The sequence below is a fragment of the Harmonia axyridis genome, chromosome 1, assembly GCF_914767665.1.
Source record: "Harmonia axyridis chromosome 1, icHarAxyr1.1, whole genome shotgun sequence".
NCBI classification, from domain to species: Eukaryota; Metazoa; Arthropoda; class Insecta; order Coleoptera; family Coccinellidae; genus Harmonia; species Harmonia axyridis.
Genome location: NC_059501.1, coordinates 21,060,253 through 21,076,302, shown reverse-complemented (window position 1 = coordinate 21,076,302; position 16,050 = coordinate 21,060,253). Strand labels below are relative to the sequence as shown.

Below are 16,050 nucleotides of genomic sequence, written 5' to 3'. Positions count from 1 at the left end.
TTAAATAGATAACAAGTTCATCGAAGTTTTTCTGAAGACTACGAATGTTCATATGTAGAATGTTAAGTTTATTTTTCCCAGTAAAGATAGCGCCTACCTCCACAGGATCCTCTACGATTTTAGCATCAAGCTCTGCAAGCTCATCCACCATCTCCATATAGTCCAACTCCACCATAATTCGAAGAAAAACTTAGAAATAACAAATGCCCCGTAGAATATCACCAAAAATCAACTGTATTCATGTAAACCATTTAGCTCCCCTGTGCTGCATCAAAATTTGTAATATTAAAATACGTGGTTAGAGTGATCAAATATCTTCGCTAGAAGAAATTCTCTTAATTGTATTTTCATCTAATCTGATGAAAATGTTGCCAAAGCGTGTAAACATTTGTTTTCTATCATATTTTTTAGTTGCTTCTCTGTATAAATTTAATCTGTGTTTACTTAGATCTTCCGTAATGCCAATCTTAGTTCCTTTCAATTTCGATGTGTTTTTAAGTACATTCAGTTTGTTTTGAAACTTATCGAATTTAATTATCACTGGTCGCGGTTTTTGACCAGACTCACCAATTCGGTAACATCGCACCACGTCGTCTCTAGTGATTTGTGTTTTCATTTTACAATTCAATAAATCAAGAATCTTTCCCGACAAATTTTCATTCGTTTCCTCCTTTAAATTGTAAACACAGATATTGTTTATTTTCGCTGCTTGTTGCATGCTCTCGATTCGACCTTCCAGCTGTTTCATTTTATCCGCATTTTTTGCTGCTTCTTCTTCTAACTGAGTTATCTTATTTTCCATCTTTGATAAAAGTTTGTTAAGGAATTCATCGTCACAAAGTAATTCCTTCAATGCCTCCTTCACGATATTTTTCATGTCAGCTGACTTGTTTGGAGCCATTTCGTATAGGTGCACAGTACTTTGGTTCACTAAAATTGCAATTTCTCACTCTTGATTCAATTTATATGCGTTTTCAACGGGAGCTCAATATCGGACGTGTTATTCGCTCCGCGACATCTGAAGATCCAATACAAATGTTAGTATTTTGTGATTCTCCTTTCTATCGAAAATTACCGACGGATCAGCGTAGCCATCATGCTCAAAGATTTCCCGAAGTGCCAATGGTATGCTCAGAAAAACGAAATAGTTCTCACTTTTTTATTTTTCAAATTTCGTCATCCAACCTTGATCGTTTCTCCTATAAAAAAATTAGGTATATCAAAATAACTCAGCACGTTACACCACAATTTAGCCTTTTAAGTAAAATTTTCAATAAAATATACTTTTAGGCTAGACATATTGACATTTTTATGATATAGGAGCACATTCTGGGCTTCTCATTTCTAGACTTTCATTTGGAGAATTCATATTAACACATTAACAATAAATAATACGAAAAAAGTCTAGAAATGCCTCATAATGAGCCTTCTTTCCATTATAATATTATTTATATATACTTTTTCCTGATTGTGTCAAGCAGAAAATTATATTTTCTCGAGAATTTTACTTGAAAGGCTAACTTTTGGCATAACTTGCCGAGTTAGTCTGATGTAATTTCTTTCATAGGAGAAACAGTCAAAGTTGAATGACAACATTTGAAAAAAATAAAATGTTGGAAACATTCATTTTTTCTGACCATATCATACGCGCCTTTGAAAAATCTTTGGTTATATAAGGTAGGCTGATCCATTTATAACATTTGATCGAAATAAGAATAACAAAATACCACTATTTGTAGCTGTTGCACCCAGAACAATGACTTAGGTGTAGATTTTTTTTTATTTCCATAAAACTGTCAATATCTCGAAAACTAAGATACTTTTACTAAAATCCAATTTACGGGACACCATGTATATCTTTAATTGCACTATATCAATCACTTATTCATCTCAATAAAATAGATTAATCATAAGCCTTTCAGTGCTTCATCACTCGAAATTATTATAATGGATTTTCCAATAAGAAGTTTTATTTTGATACTAAAAAGAACGTGTATTTATATTTTGAGAGAAATCGATGGATGTTTATTTCATTGTAAATTCAATTGTGGTATGAAAACACCACATCATTTTCATGGAATTTTCCATGACGAATTCGCACATTTGCGGATGTATGCCCTCGATAATTTCACGAATTCCATATTTGAGGACTTGAATCGTTTGTGAAGATAAAAGTGTTGAATCACAAGAAATCTCTGATTAATTGTGATCACCTCTTCATAAAATAACACTACCAGAAAACTTTTCTTGCAAAATTGCGATTGTTTCGTTGCTCGTGTGGCACGTATCACCGTCATTATGAAAATAAACGTCGTCCGCATCAATATCCAATTACCAAGATCGACGAGGATTTGACTAACCTGGGCTTACGCCAACACTACGGTCTACAGCAGCAATACTCGTATTCTCATTTGTTCTTGAGCGACGCACACGGTTTCCATTCATCACATTACTAACTTGTCTGAACAGCTCAAATTTTTCCACCAGTTTTACGAACTGTGACTGCACAATTTTCGTTTTGCCATTTTTGTAGTGAATTTCAACAATTTCAATGCGTTGTTGAAGCGTATAGTTCCGTTTTTAGTATATGGCGTAGTTTTTACTTGTCAAATGTCGAAAGATGACAGCTTTAAAAGTGAGAGCTGTCCAGATAGTGGATTATTCAGAATTGAACCTCTTATCTCAACTCCGTCGGTTTTGTGGTCAAGGAAAAATTGGTTATATTTGAATATTATTCTTGAATGTTCTAGGATTCTGATGAAATTAATGTTTCACATCTGAATGCAAAATTTCATTCCGATTAAAACGGAAGCTTCGAAGTTTTCAGGAGGACAAAATTTCGAATGGTTATATTTATGGAACCCCTAGTCAGATTTTGCCCATTAACTCAACCGCTGAAATCGAAATCCAAACCTACGCTGCAAATTTAAAGTTTCAGAGTTTTTCAGGTGAGAACTACTGGATACTTATTTCTATGAATATTTTTTTATTCACAGAGTTCTATATTTATAGGCATATACAAGGCAATGTGAGATCAGTATCCAGTTATACTCACCTGAAGAAGACTTATTGATGACGAAACAATTGTCGTGAAATAAAAAATAGCAGACGTAGAATTTGGGTTTTATTCACATCAATATTTATGTTATGGGAGGGTTTTTAAAACAATAAGAAAAATTTATTTTTCTTATTCATTCATATCAAAGATTTCCAATTGAAATAATCGATGGCATAGTCAATTCATTTAATATCCAATCCTTTACAAATCGAACTGATTGTGTCAATTTTCTTATTGGAACTATAGTCCCAATATGTGATGTTTTAAAAATGTTTTTGCCTCAATGTTTTCTATCCCGAGTGATAACCGCTTATATAATAACTAAAAATAGTTTGAACGGGAATAAACCTTAACAATAGATCGACTATATCGATAATAGTCAGTTAGTTACTTGCCCAACAATTTTCCAATTGGAGTAGGTACCTTTCTGATGAACTTATGTAATATTAAAATAAGCGGCTACTTATAAAATTTAATATGGTTCATTATTTCCCCTTTAACTCGATGATTAAAAAAAAACATATGGAAAATACCAAAATAAAGAAATGTTGATTTGAATCCATTGAATTCCTAGAACAATTTCAAAGCTTGTTAATTGAAAAAAATAAACCAAAATCTATTAAAATACAGCAAACTTTCATCGGAAATTATAATTTTTCCGCAATTCGGTTTATAAGAAATAAAAAAACAAGAATTCAGTTCATACAAACTTTCGAGGAATTCATATCACGAGAAATATCAATTTTTAAGATATTTTTAATATATTTTTTCCAGGTAGCTTTACTGAGAGCACATGCTGGTGAGCATCTCCTACTTGGCTTGGCGCGGAGATCAATGCATCTGAAAGACATACTCTTACTAGGAAACAATTGTATAATAACCAAACATAGTCCCGGTGGTAAGTTGGAATTCAATTTCATTTACATTTACTTAGTAAATATAGTGTCCATATGTGATGTTAATCTTACATATAATGAATGACAACTGATTGCACTTAATTGTTCAAATATGTATAATATGTATGTATATGCAACGCTGATCCTAAAATAGAAACCCAGGGTTTAAAACAAGGTCGTTTCAATTCATAAAAACTAGATACTTATAGGATAGTATTTATCTTCATATATTTTTTTAATAACGAATTGATGATTCGGACTTATCTCTAGGTCCCGATCTTTTGCCAATGTCAATTTGTGAAATGTCATTTGGGAAATATAATGCAGGTTTATGTTGATTCCGCTGAAAAAATTCCGCTGAAGGATATTTTCCTACCACAGTTTGCCTAATTAATTTAGTTGACGTGGCACCACGACATCAAGAGCAATTAACTGATATATCGAATTGAAATTATCTTGTTTTTATATTTTTTTGCTTCACTGATGGTTTTTTTATGTTAGTATGAGTCATCTATCCTGATTCAATAAAATCATTATATCCTTGATTTGGACGTTATCAGTAAATAATTGTTTGGGTTTAATTTTCGTTTCTTAATATGAGCAAATATTCATAATTTCACTAATTAGTTCAGTAGATATATACATTTCACCTGGAAAAAATTCAGAACTCGATGAAACTTCTAGAGGTTGTTTGAGGGTGTTGTGGGATGACTTCCAGCAGACTCACCTTTTTTGAATCTGTCTACTGAAGTAATTGTCAGAATTCAATTTTTGGTATCAAATCAAATTTAAATTTTGTTATTATTTTGTATCCATTCAGAATGAGGCATTATAAGTTGAACATTAAGGCTCATATTCTTCTGAAGGCCTCAGAGCCGCAATGAATAAAATGAAGATAATCATGAAAAAAGACGACAAAAGAATAAGTCTCCTCAATACAAATTTGCTTCTGAGTTCTTTAAATTTGTGATATATTTTAATTCAAGTATACATACACATCTTTTCTTATTGTCTAAACATTGACGTGGTATTCTTCCAGCGGATCACGTGGCTTCAATTAATAGCATTCATTAATCGAACGTAGCTATCTTCTAATGGAAGACTCATGTTCGTACTTTAAGTTTATTTAATTTTTTGTTGTTTGGAGGACGGTATACCTACATGAAGATATAAGCATTGAAAAATTAATAATATAATATGCATATCACATTGAGAAGTTGATTATACATAAACCTATTGCTTTTATTGTTGTTGTGATCAAATAAAATGCTTCCAGAATTTTATTCATTACTATTCTTTTGTGTCAGATAGAATCAAATATTCATGAACGTTTACGTCTAGGTGAATATTCGATAATAGAGTTGACCAATAGTACAACCGAAAGCATTATAAATACTACCATACAATATTTGCAGCCTTAACGAAATTCAAGCGGAATATGGACAAAAATGAAAAAATCACTGACATAAAGTCGCAATTAATGCAAGAATGAAGGAAACCTCAATACTTCACATCAGTGCATTCTCATTTTTTTTCTGGTTCATTCTTAGACGTATTTTATTCTTTCTACTCCCCCTACAGAAATTGTGTAAGAGCCTATTTTAAGCACTATGCAGTGTAAAACTGTTCGATTTACTTTTCCATAAACAGAAAGCACGATCAACAGCCAATACGGTAGCGTCTGTAAAGTAAATCGCACAGCGAATAACCAATAAGATAAAACCTTTAGTGGTTGCCACGGAAACGAATTGATAGCAGCCTGCGTAGCCGATAACCTTTTGACGTTTCGTAATTGTGTCGCGATTAACCATCAGTTTTGGATTTGCCTAAGCTTTTATGGAAATGATTGCGGTCGTAGAAAAAGTATAGTACCTACACAACTCGAGTCGTGAGACAATTCCGTACTCCTAGAATTAATTATTTTGCTAGTTGTGCGTATATGCTTTTACAACTCTTAATATACTATAAAATACACTAAGGGTGAACTCACAAAATGAAACACCCTTAATAAACTAAATGACATATAACAGTTCCAAGTGAAATTGTGCCAATTGCAAGAAAATAATTTTCGGCAATCCCCTCGGTAGTCTCTGATACTCAATAAAATCTATGTAGGTACCTATAGCTAATAAATAGGAATAACCGAATTTTTTTTAAATTAACCTACTGGCAATGAATATCACTGGTTCGTAATTTTCCAAGAAAGTAAGATTTCAACTCAAAAATTTTCAAAATGATACTATTTTCAATTTAATTTGCCTTCCCTAATTAATTCATCATTTACGATAATTCGTAAAAGAATAAAATAAAGGAATTCGAAAATATCTGTCTACGGCAAACGCGTATAATGAATATTTATTAATATGATGAATACGGTCTTTATATTCCATTGTTTGTCGATGGTTAATATTTTACAAGGATAATTGAAGAGAAGAGGTATAAAAATTGAAGTTTATGTTTTCGTAACCTTGGGTTCCCAGTATCCGCTATCCTTATTCATGAAACTTTTAAATATTTTCCTGAAATATAGTTGTTCTTTGCACGGTTATACAAAGTGAGGGAAAAAGACGTGTTCTAGGAAGCTGATCAGAAAATAGATGCAAAATTTTTCGTGTTAATTTCTAATTTTGCATTCACTGTCGAGAGCATAGCGTTGTGGTAAAGTTATTCGCTTCAATCAAATGATATAATATATACTCGATCTGAAATATTGATCATGATTCATGGACCATTTTTAACTCATATCATATCTGAACCTCCTTGGGAGATCATTCTAAGAAACACAAGGTGCATCAAAAGAAAGTTCATATTTGACACCATACCGTTTATTAAATGCATTAATTCTATCGGTGTAAAATTACTTATGACCGTTATTTTCAATGAGTACTCTAAGAACAAAATAATTTCAATCATCTTGCCAAACTATGTAGCTTCCCACATAGTGAAGATGTGCCTGACACAGCACACCAAAACAATAAAAACGGATCAAGAATAGTTTTGGACTGTTTAGATTTATGTGGGCATAAACTAACCTTTTTTTGAAGAATTACTTCGCATGGTATGTATAAGGGATTGCCTAAGAAACTGCAGTTGTTTAATTAGAAAATGCCTGAATGGGGAGCAATAAATATCCTCCAAATTTTAAATGAAGAAGATTTCGATTCGCATAATATGTTAGGTATAAGGACATTCATTAATAAATCAGGAAATAAGATTAAAATATGATTATAAATTTTTTTTTTTTTTGAAGTGTAAAATATGTTCATTAGTTTTTGAGACAAATTAACTTTTAGATTGATTTACTTTGACCATTGTATAAAGTGTGTGTATAAGTCTTTCCCGTTTTTTTTTCAAATTTTGAGCCTTTATTGGTTACAAATGAATTATTGAAAGTATTGGCCATCGCTAGCTACAACTTTTCCCCATCTTTCTGGCAACATACGAATCCCGTTGCGAAAAAATTCGACCGGTTTGGCCTCTATCCAGTCATCCACCCATTCTTTGGCTTCCTCGTAGGAATGGAAGTGCTGGTCAGCCAGGCCATGCGTCATTGATCTGAAGAGATGGTAATCAGACGGAGCAATGTCTGGACTATACGGCGGGTGGGGTAGGACTTCCCATTTGAGCGTTTCTAAGTATGTTTTCACCGGCTGTGCAACATGTGGGCGAGCATTGTCATGTTGCAAAATAACTTTGTCGTGCCTGTCGGAGTATTGTGGCCGTTTTTCTCGCAGTGCGCGGCTCAAACGCATCAATTGTCGTCGATAGACCTCGCCTGTGATCCTTTCATTCGGTTTCAGAAGCTCATAGTAAACCACACCTAGCTGGTCCCACCATATACAGAGCATGAGCTTGGCGCCATGAATATTTGGCTTGGCCGTCGATGATGATGCATGGCCGGGTAGTCCCCATGATTTTCTTCGCTTCTGATTATCGTAACGGATCCACTTTTCATCGCCAGTCAAGATACGATGCAGAAAACCCTTTCTTTTATGTCGCTGAAGCAGCTGTTCGCAAGTGAAAAAACGCCATTCGACGTCTCTCAGCTTCAGTTCGTACGGCACCCAATTTCCTTGCTTTTGGATCATTCCCATGGCTTTCAAACGCTTGGAAATGGTTGTTCGGTCAACTCCCAATGCTTCAGCAAGTTCTTCTTGCGTTTGACACGAATCTTCATCAAGCAAAGTCGCCAATTCTTGATCTTCAAAGATTTGCGGCCGCCCGGAACGCTCCTTGTCTTCCACGTCGAAATCGCCACTTTTGAAGCGTCGAAACCATCCGCGAACACTTGAATCATCGACACAACCTTCTCCATAAGCTTCCTGAAGCAACCGATGCGCCTCGGCAGCAGATTTCTTCAAATTGAACCAATAAAGTGAAACTTCCCGCAAATGACGTCGACTCGGCTCAAATTTCGACATTTTCACGATTTCAAAAATTTATGATGCGAAAAAATTTCAACTAATGTGTTAGTGTGGAATTGTTGACAGATGAATAAGCTTTGATTATGACATATGTAACCATTAAATACTCGCACAGTATTGGTGGCGCCATCTCTTACAAAAAACGGGAAAGACTTATTCACACACCCGATAGTATACCTTCATTAACAAACATGTTATGCGTAACTGCTTCTTCATTGTTCAAGTGAAAATTATTGCCTTCATCTGCCATTTCAATTTGGGCTATCCTTTATATTTTCTTCTGAAATTGCTCGTTCCATTTTTGTACTAACCGTCATGGGGATGGCTCTTGTACGAACATGGACATATATTAACATGGTTGCAATATTGTATACAGTTGTGATGTTAGCAGACTCAAGAATATCGCCAGATCTGGACATATCCCGAGTTGGTACAAGAATCATGGACGAACTAGTGAAACCGATGACCGATGTACAAGTGGATGACACAGAATTCGCCTGTTTGAAAGCCATAGTCTTTTTTGATCCAAGTAAGTTAACACTGTAAAACAATAGTAGTTTTGGGTTTCACCAATGATCTAATAATAAGTAGATAGCGCATAGAGAGATTCTCTCTAATGTTGGTGTCAATGCTCTGCACTGTACGATCGATCAAGGGCACATCTATGCATTATTAGATCATTGGGCTTCACCGATGAATCAAGATATTAATTTTGATAATGCAAAAATATAAAACACGCAAAGTTGTTTTCTTATCCTTTTTGTAGTGTCAAGACAGACTGAATAAATAATTAATAATAATAAAAGTTTAGCAGAGATTAAATACAAACATCGTCAAAAATCTTGGCTCCCCTATCAACTCTCAACTTATTGAATGTAACATGACAATTTTTTTGTGTGTGGAATCTTCACTATCTCATCACTTAGGTGAAAACAATAAACTAGCAAAACATGTTTACCTATTGTTCGAGAAAATAAATCGTTGTGCTCTTTTAAGGCGGATCAACAATGTGCTGGGGGGATATAATGTTCGGTCGTCGTACCCCTCTTGTGACATCTTATTTGTCATCTACGTAGAAAACATCATCGAACCAATCATTGTTCCTCTGCGCAACGAATTTGGGGTTAATTTCATTAATTAGGATGATAACGCCCCACCACACCACACATGAAGGGTTCAAAACATTCTTCAAGAGAACAATATCCATAGAATGAACTGGCCAGCAAACTCACCAGACATGAATCCAATTGAGCACGTGTGAGATTACTTAGGGAGAGCAATATCCAATTGCCAATACCCACCTTCAACTTTTCAGAAGTTCAGAGTTTTTTCAGAGTTTAGCCCTTCAGGAAGAATGAAACGATATGCCTGAAAATTTCATTTATGACTTGATTCGTGGGATGCCTAAGCATATTGGGCAATTGATTGGAAGAAGAGGTGGTAATACGGACTATTGAATTTGGATTAAGTTGTAGATAAACTATAATTAATCGAAAATATTTTTTTTTCTCTTTTTTCCTATTTCTTCTCATCCTGCATAAAGCAAAGAGTAGTAAACAAAGATTTTCTACCAAAAATTTTGCAGTTGAAATAGAGGAAAATATTCATCTCATTTCCATTTCCAGAACATAGATTGTTTATTTCTTAAGAAACCCAGGGGGCCAAGACTTCTGACGATGTGTTTATACTTTTTACTCGATTATTTCTGCCTTATACTAATTAAAATTAAACGAATGCCAAAATATTTATTTATCAATTTATAAAATGCAATATTTTTGTACTTCTAGATGCGAAAGGACTCAGTGAACCTGCCAGAATAAAGGCTTTAAGGTACCAAATCCAAATCAATCTGGAGGATTACATTAGCGACAGGCAATACGACAGCAGAGGAAGGTTTGGAGAACTTCTTCTCACCTTACCAGCTCTTCAGTCAATAACGTGGCAAATGATTGAACAAATACAATTCGCTAAATTATTTGGAGTGGCTCATATTGACAATTTACTTCAAGAAATGTTACTTGGAGGTAACTTCACGTTGTGTATGTTAAATGTTCATTTATATGGGATATACTTAGTTGAAGTTTTGGTAGAACACTATATGGAATTATCGAAAGGGTTTGAACAGTAGATTCTTTTGGAATGTAGCTTTAAGTTTCCTTGAATTCTTTCGATTTGTTTTTTGATTCATATACTTTTCCAAAATATATATAAAAAAATTGATCACGTTATTAAAATAAAGGAATTCACTTTCGAATAAAAACGATTTTCCTGAATTTTTTTTAAGTTGATTGATATTAATCCGCAGATGGACAACACTATCCAAGCTGATGATTGGTGTATATATGGATCAAAAAATAAAAACTAATTATTTGTTATAGTATTGCATGATTACCTATTTCAGTTATCATACTGACCAAAAAAATTCACTTAAAGTTCAGTATTCTTCTACACTAACATTCAGAATCTATTTCAGGTGCTAGTATCGATACAACTGTTATTACACCCCAAGCATCGAGTAATAACTACCAAAGTACTAGTGATTCAGCTGATAGTCCGGTTACATCACCAACAATGACACAGTGTAGTAGCCCTTCTGATCAAGTTATGAGTGGAACAATGCCAACGTCACCTCTTTCAGCTAGCAATGGCCCTAATGTGGTCATCATGAGAGATGTACCTCTTGAAGAAAATGCCTATATATCCTTCAAACAAGAGCCTCTTCCAGTTGAAAGTGAAGCACATAATTTTCATAGCTAATGATGGATTTTTCAACCCAATAAAGAACATTGGAGAAGATTAATATTGGTGAAAATTTGGAACATAATCAATCAGTGATTCAGAAATTGAAATATGCTGTCACTAATATTAAGTTATTTTACATAATTATTTGTCTATTATGGACTCTGAGTTTATCAGATTTGGATTATTTTCATCATTTAAGTTGGGAATATATTCAGAAATTTAAATTTATTCAACCTCAACTAAAAGACTATTCCTACTATTGTAGGACAAATCATAATATTCTAGATGTTATTTATCATAAATAAGTCGGCCTCTTTCTGTTCTCTCTCTTCAATTTTTAATTTGAATTGATATTTTGTGATTTCAACCTTAGTGCCAGATTGAAACACTTTGGAAAATAAATCTATCATGAAAATTCTAGGTAAAAATATTTCCATTATCTAGTGTTCATATTCTAATATGAATTTTACTAATCAAATATTTAGGTTTGATGAGTAATAGTGCTTTCTATTTTATTGTTTCTTTTTATTTATTGTTGAAAAACAATATATGCCATACTGAAGGTTCAATGAGAGTGCCAAATCAGACTTTAAAATAATATGTGTATAATTAAGAACATTTCACTTGTTTCCAACCATGAAATGTGCTTTTTAAGGCTGTGAAAATTTAGTTTACATTGAATATAATGTATATAATAATTGAAATGAAAGGAAAAAATTCCTTAAGATATATTTTAGTTTGAGTAATTCAGGTTGTACTTTTAAAAACGTACAAGCTGGATTCAGACAACACCAAACTAATGAAAAATTTTTGAACCACTTTATTAATTGGAAATTATTATTCAAATGTATGGATGCTCAAGATTTTATTAAATGTTACCCAGCTATGATTTTTCATATTGTACATAGAATTCATTTAAAAATATTTTTCGTGTGATATAAATATTAAACGTTTCGAGGTGAATTGTTATGAAATTATTTGTTTTTCCTGAGTTGAGATGCTCACTCTTGATATTTTATTTTAGTTAAATGTCTAGTGTGGTTTTATGGTTGAGGAATGGCTCAATATTAGTTTCGATAATTGTTATGAAACTGGTTATTATTTACCTTATTATCAATTAGAAATATAGGTGTTTGTGTAAAAATATATTAGTTTATTTTTCATTGTAACGGTATCAGAAACTAGTTGAAGTATAAATTGATTACATTTTCAGATCAGTGTCCAAAAACATGTATATGTTTTAGAAACAATTATTTCTACTTCAACTTTCTTCTATACCTCATACACCAATTTTAAAAGGCTGGAGGTGGCAATAAAATGTTAATTTTTTATTTTAATATACTGATTCAGAATATTTACTCTACTTATTCATTTCTACAAAAATGATTGCTCAAAGAATAATGCTCTAATCCATAAAAAGAGAATTTTGCTCCTCAGATGCAAATCCTATATTACAGAAATGGGGATGAACGAACAAACCTACCATCCTATCTAACATTTTTCCAGCTATGACGGTAACTAATGCAATTTATATTTCAATCTTTCCTATCCCAACTGTGAGTCCTCTCAAAAGCATAGAGTTTGTGTGGGTTAGAAAAACTGGTTATGTTTAATGATGGCACAGAACTGTAAATTATCCACCAAGACATAAAGTCCTGACCTTCAGCGTAGAAGTTCAGGGATATTTACTTTGCATACCACCTTTTAATCATTGTCATTGACGGAGCAGAATCCGAATAACAGTTATCACTCCATTGCCTTGCTTGGACAGTATCGAGGTTGAAGGGATGTAATATTATATACTTTATCAAAATTGAAAATATACTTGAGACTAAATCACCAATAATTTTTCATTTGTTGTAACTTTACTGATTCATTTTTATAGATATTGAGATGATAATCATTTCTGAAGAGATTTATGATCTGTACACAAGGAAAAGACCAGGAAAAATATTATCATCAAGTATTCAGTGAAATGAAATCAAGAACTGTGAAATAAGTTATTATTTTGAATGAAAAAAATCACAATATATCTTCAATGTTAACCCTTTTTCTCTTTTTATGATTTGATACCATAGCAGCAGTTTCTATTGGGGTTACTGAATGTTCCAGCCAAGCATTCAATTTGGTTTTGGCTTCACAGGCATCTTTGAATAATCTCCTCTCTAAGGTATCTAATCTTTGGAATGCAACTGGATTATGCTCTGTATTTTCAGCTAAATCCATCAACTGTCTGAATCTAGCTGTGAAAGTCTGTCAATAATATGAACTGTTAATGCGTTTGAAATTATTATTTTATATTTGTTTAAAATTGTCATGGTATGATATAACGTTCTTTATATTTGGAATAAAAGTAAAATAAGGATATCAGTACACTCACATTCAAAAGAGTATCTGAAACATCTTTCCTTCTATCAAAACTCTTAACATAGGCTCCTAGTTCATAAAAATATAAATTGAATTTATGTAAATCCACGGCATTAGCATCAGCTTTCAATATTTGACGATATCCTTCTTTATAACATTTAGGTAAATCTGGAATAACTACAGACTGTCTTCCACCGGAGATATCCTGTACAAACCATAAAGGTAGTTCTAAAGCTGTACCAGCCTTCAAATCCTTTTCTTCAGACGATGGGTTCAAATTACCTGATAGAGAAAATTAATTTGAACAATTCATATCATTAGTCCGAATACTTACCGAGTTTTGGGACATTAGTTGAGAATTTACAAGGAACTCTTTCCTGTGTGGCTAAAATATCATCTATAGAAAAATAATTAGGGCAATAAGATGGTTTGAAATCCATTTTTGAAATGAATTTAACAAATGTTCATATATTGTTTAATCATGTAGAGATGATACGGGTCTTATCATATTTTCTCGAAAGATTGTACTAGTTAAGTTAACATAATTAATATTTTGTGAGAAAATTAAAAGTCAGATCAGAGTTCCGTTCTGTTTTAGTGTTTTGAAAACAAAGGATCACAAACTGTTTGGTTAGACCATAGAGTAATAACTGATGGTTAGACCATAGAAATATAATATACAGGGTGTTAGTGAATGGGCGACAAACTTCAGGGAGTGGTTCTGCATGAGAAATAAATAATAATGACAATTTTGCCCTATAAATTTTGTTCGAAAAAGCTTCGTATTCCGAGATACAGGGTGTACAGTTTTTATTCAAAAGTGAACATATTTATTACCTACCTCTTAATTTTGAATGTTTTCCCAATTTCCAATTCACTACAATATCTTGTTTTTCCATTGATTTTCAAAATTCTTGTGGATTCAGTTATTGAGTCCTCAACAAGAGCCAATGCATCAACTTTTACCTTGATAAGGAAACGCTTTAAGAAAGGCTACTCATATTCAAGGACGAAATTTGGCTTAATTAATATAATTTTGTACAATTGAATTATCTTTTTCAGGGATCATGATTAGTTCGGAAACTATCGACACGAAACCCTCAATTTTCTATGGGTTAATAAATTATATTGTACCTACCATTTGGAACTTTGGAGAGGTGACTTCGATAAATTACAATGATTTTGAATGCTGGCTGCCGAATTCAACAATTCTATAATTTTGAAAGTAGGACGTTCTCAAAGGAGAACTTTGAGGTTTGATCTTATCCAGAATAGTGTTTGTATTGAATTAACTCCTGATTCTTCTCACAATGTTCCAAATTTCGGAATTGTATAATAAAAAGGATGATTCTGGCAAGTTCGGGGAACTTCTTTATTTTGTTTTCACATAAATCATAAACTTCTCTGAAAAAATTTGACGGGAAGTCTCCTGCAAAGGAAACTGTGAACTTTATTTGGAAAGTAGCTAATCTTCCTCAAAACTCTGTACTCAATGATTGAATGAATCATAAATCAGGGCCGTCGCTAAGGGGTAGGCAGGGTAGGCGGTCGCCTAGGGCGACATTTCAAGCTTGAATAACAAAAATTACATGTGTAGAAATTTAAAGTACCAAATGAGATTTAATTCAGTCAGCAACAACAGGAAGGAATACCGACAAATTTAATTAACATCAGAAACCATCAAAGGTACCGCATTATACATTATACTCATAAATATCCTAAGTGGCGTGATCCCCTCATAGTGCTGCTTACGAGTTATTGACGCTAAAAAAAAGCACATTCACTCATCAGGCTTGTCGGCGTTCGCTTTACGTTGCCGAATTTTATTGCCACTTGGGGTTCTGTATTATTTTCTTTTCAATTCTCTAATCAGAATGTTGATTCCTTTGAATGGAATGCAAAATATAAAAAAACAATTCCATTTCATCACTAATCCTTCTTAATAAATATGAGACGTTTCATTATTTCACACCACATTTAATTATTTTATGATATTCTTCATTTTTTATATAAAATAAGTTGGGCGTGAGCACATTCGAATTGAATAATGGTTCATCCGTATCATCCGATTGTTTTACTCGATAATCTTAAACAAAAAAAAAAAACAAATTTTCGAGCTTTTTCTAAAATGGAAACTGAGCTAGTAATCTGAAACTGTGGGGACAACGCTAGAGGGGCGGCAAATAATGAAGGGCGGCATTACCTACTTTTTCTGGGAAATCTGCAGTTTAGCTAGCAACGGCCCTGTCAGAAATGGAATGAAACATAAAATTATCTACAACAATTCTAATACCCCAGATTCATTCATAAACACAAATATCGATTGAAGGTTAGAATACTGCCAAAACAGCTCAGTTGAGGCAGAGTTAGAATGACGATCTGAAGGTCCCAACTTGTTTTCGGTGAAGATTTTTATCCAAGTTCAGAGCACTTACTCCCAGTTGCAGGAACGTTTATTAAAATGTAATTTCGTCTTTAAATTTTTAATCCTTCAGTAGTGGGAGCCTACTGGCTAACTGCACTGTTTAATGAGGGATTAAACTTTTATCGCGGCATTGAATTT

The 16,050-nt window shown here is 33.2% G+C and overlaps 2 protein-coding genes across 9 annotated transcripts in view; one reads left to right on the top strand and one right to left on the bottom strand.

The window, feature by feature from the left end:
• The window catches only part of LOC123671336 (hepatocyte nuclear factor 4-gamma), a 72,191-nt gene extending 59,717 nt beyond the window's left edge, over nucleotides 1–12,474 (top strand). For 3 of the 8 annotated variants that reach the window (XM_045605101.1, XM_045605107.1, XM_045605102.1), the window contains exons 6-9: nucleotides 3,833–3,956; nucleotides 8,755–8,907; nucleotides 10,166–10,417; nucleotides 10,852–12,474. In XM_045605101.1, coding sequence (XP_045461057.1) covers nucleotides 3,833–3,956; nucleotides 8,755–8,907; nucleotides 10,166–10,417; nucleotides 10,852–11,135 — 813 coding nt within the window. In that variant the 3' untranslated portion in view covers nucleotides 11,136–12,474. Of the gene's footprint in view, nucleotides 1–3,832; nucleotides 3,957–8,754; nucleotides 8,908–10,165; nucleotides 10,418–10,839 lie in introns of all 8 variants that reach the window. The other 5 variants (XM_045605106.1, XM_045605108.1, XM_045605103.1 and 2 more) reach the window with 4 other exon arrangements.
• A 632-nt stretch (nucleotides 12,475–13,106) lies between these two features.
• LOC123671339 (DNA replication complex GINS protein PSF3) lies at nucleotides 13,107–14,107 on the bottom strand. Its single transcript, XM_045605112.1, has 3 exons — nucleotides 13,822–14,107; nucleotides 13,501–13,769; nucleotides 13,107–13,373 (listed from the first exon to the last, which is right to left on the bottom strand). The coding sequence occupies exons 1-3, from the start codon at nucleotides 13,925–13,927 to the stop codon at nucleotides 13,143–13,145; spliced, it is 606 nt and encodes a 201-aa protein (XP_045461068.1). The 5' UTR covers nucleotides 13,928–14,107; the 3' UTR covers nucleotides 13,107–13,142.
• Between the last annotated feature and the right edge of the window lie 1,943 nt (nucleotides 14,108–16,050).

Excerpts from the sequence above, each read along its gene's own strand:
- LOC123671339 (XM_045605112.1), bottom strand. The coding sequence starts at position 13,927 with ATGGATTTCAAACCATCTTATTGCCCTAATTATTTTTCTATAGATGAT. Across the intron at positions 13,770-13,821 it reads AACTAATGTCCCAAAACTCG|GTAATTTGAACCCATCGTCT; the intron begins GTAAGTATTCGG and ends TTTCTCTATCAG. Across the intron at positions 13,374-13,500 it reads TTTCAGATACTCTTTTGAAT|ACTTTCACAGCTAGATTCAG; the intron begins GTGAGTGTACTG and ends TATTATTGACAG.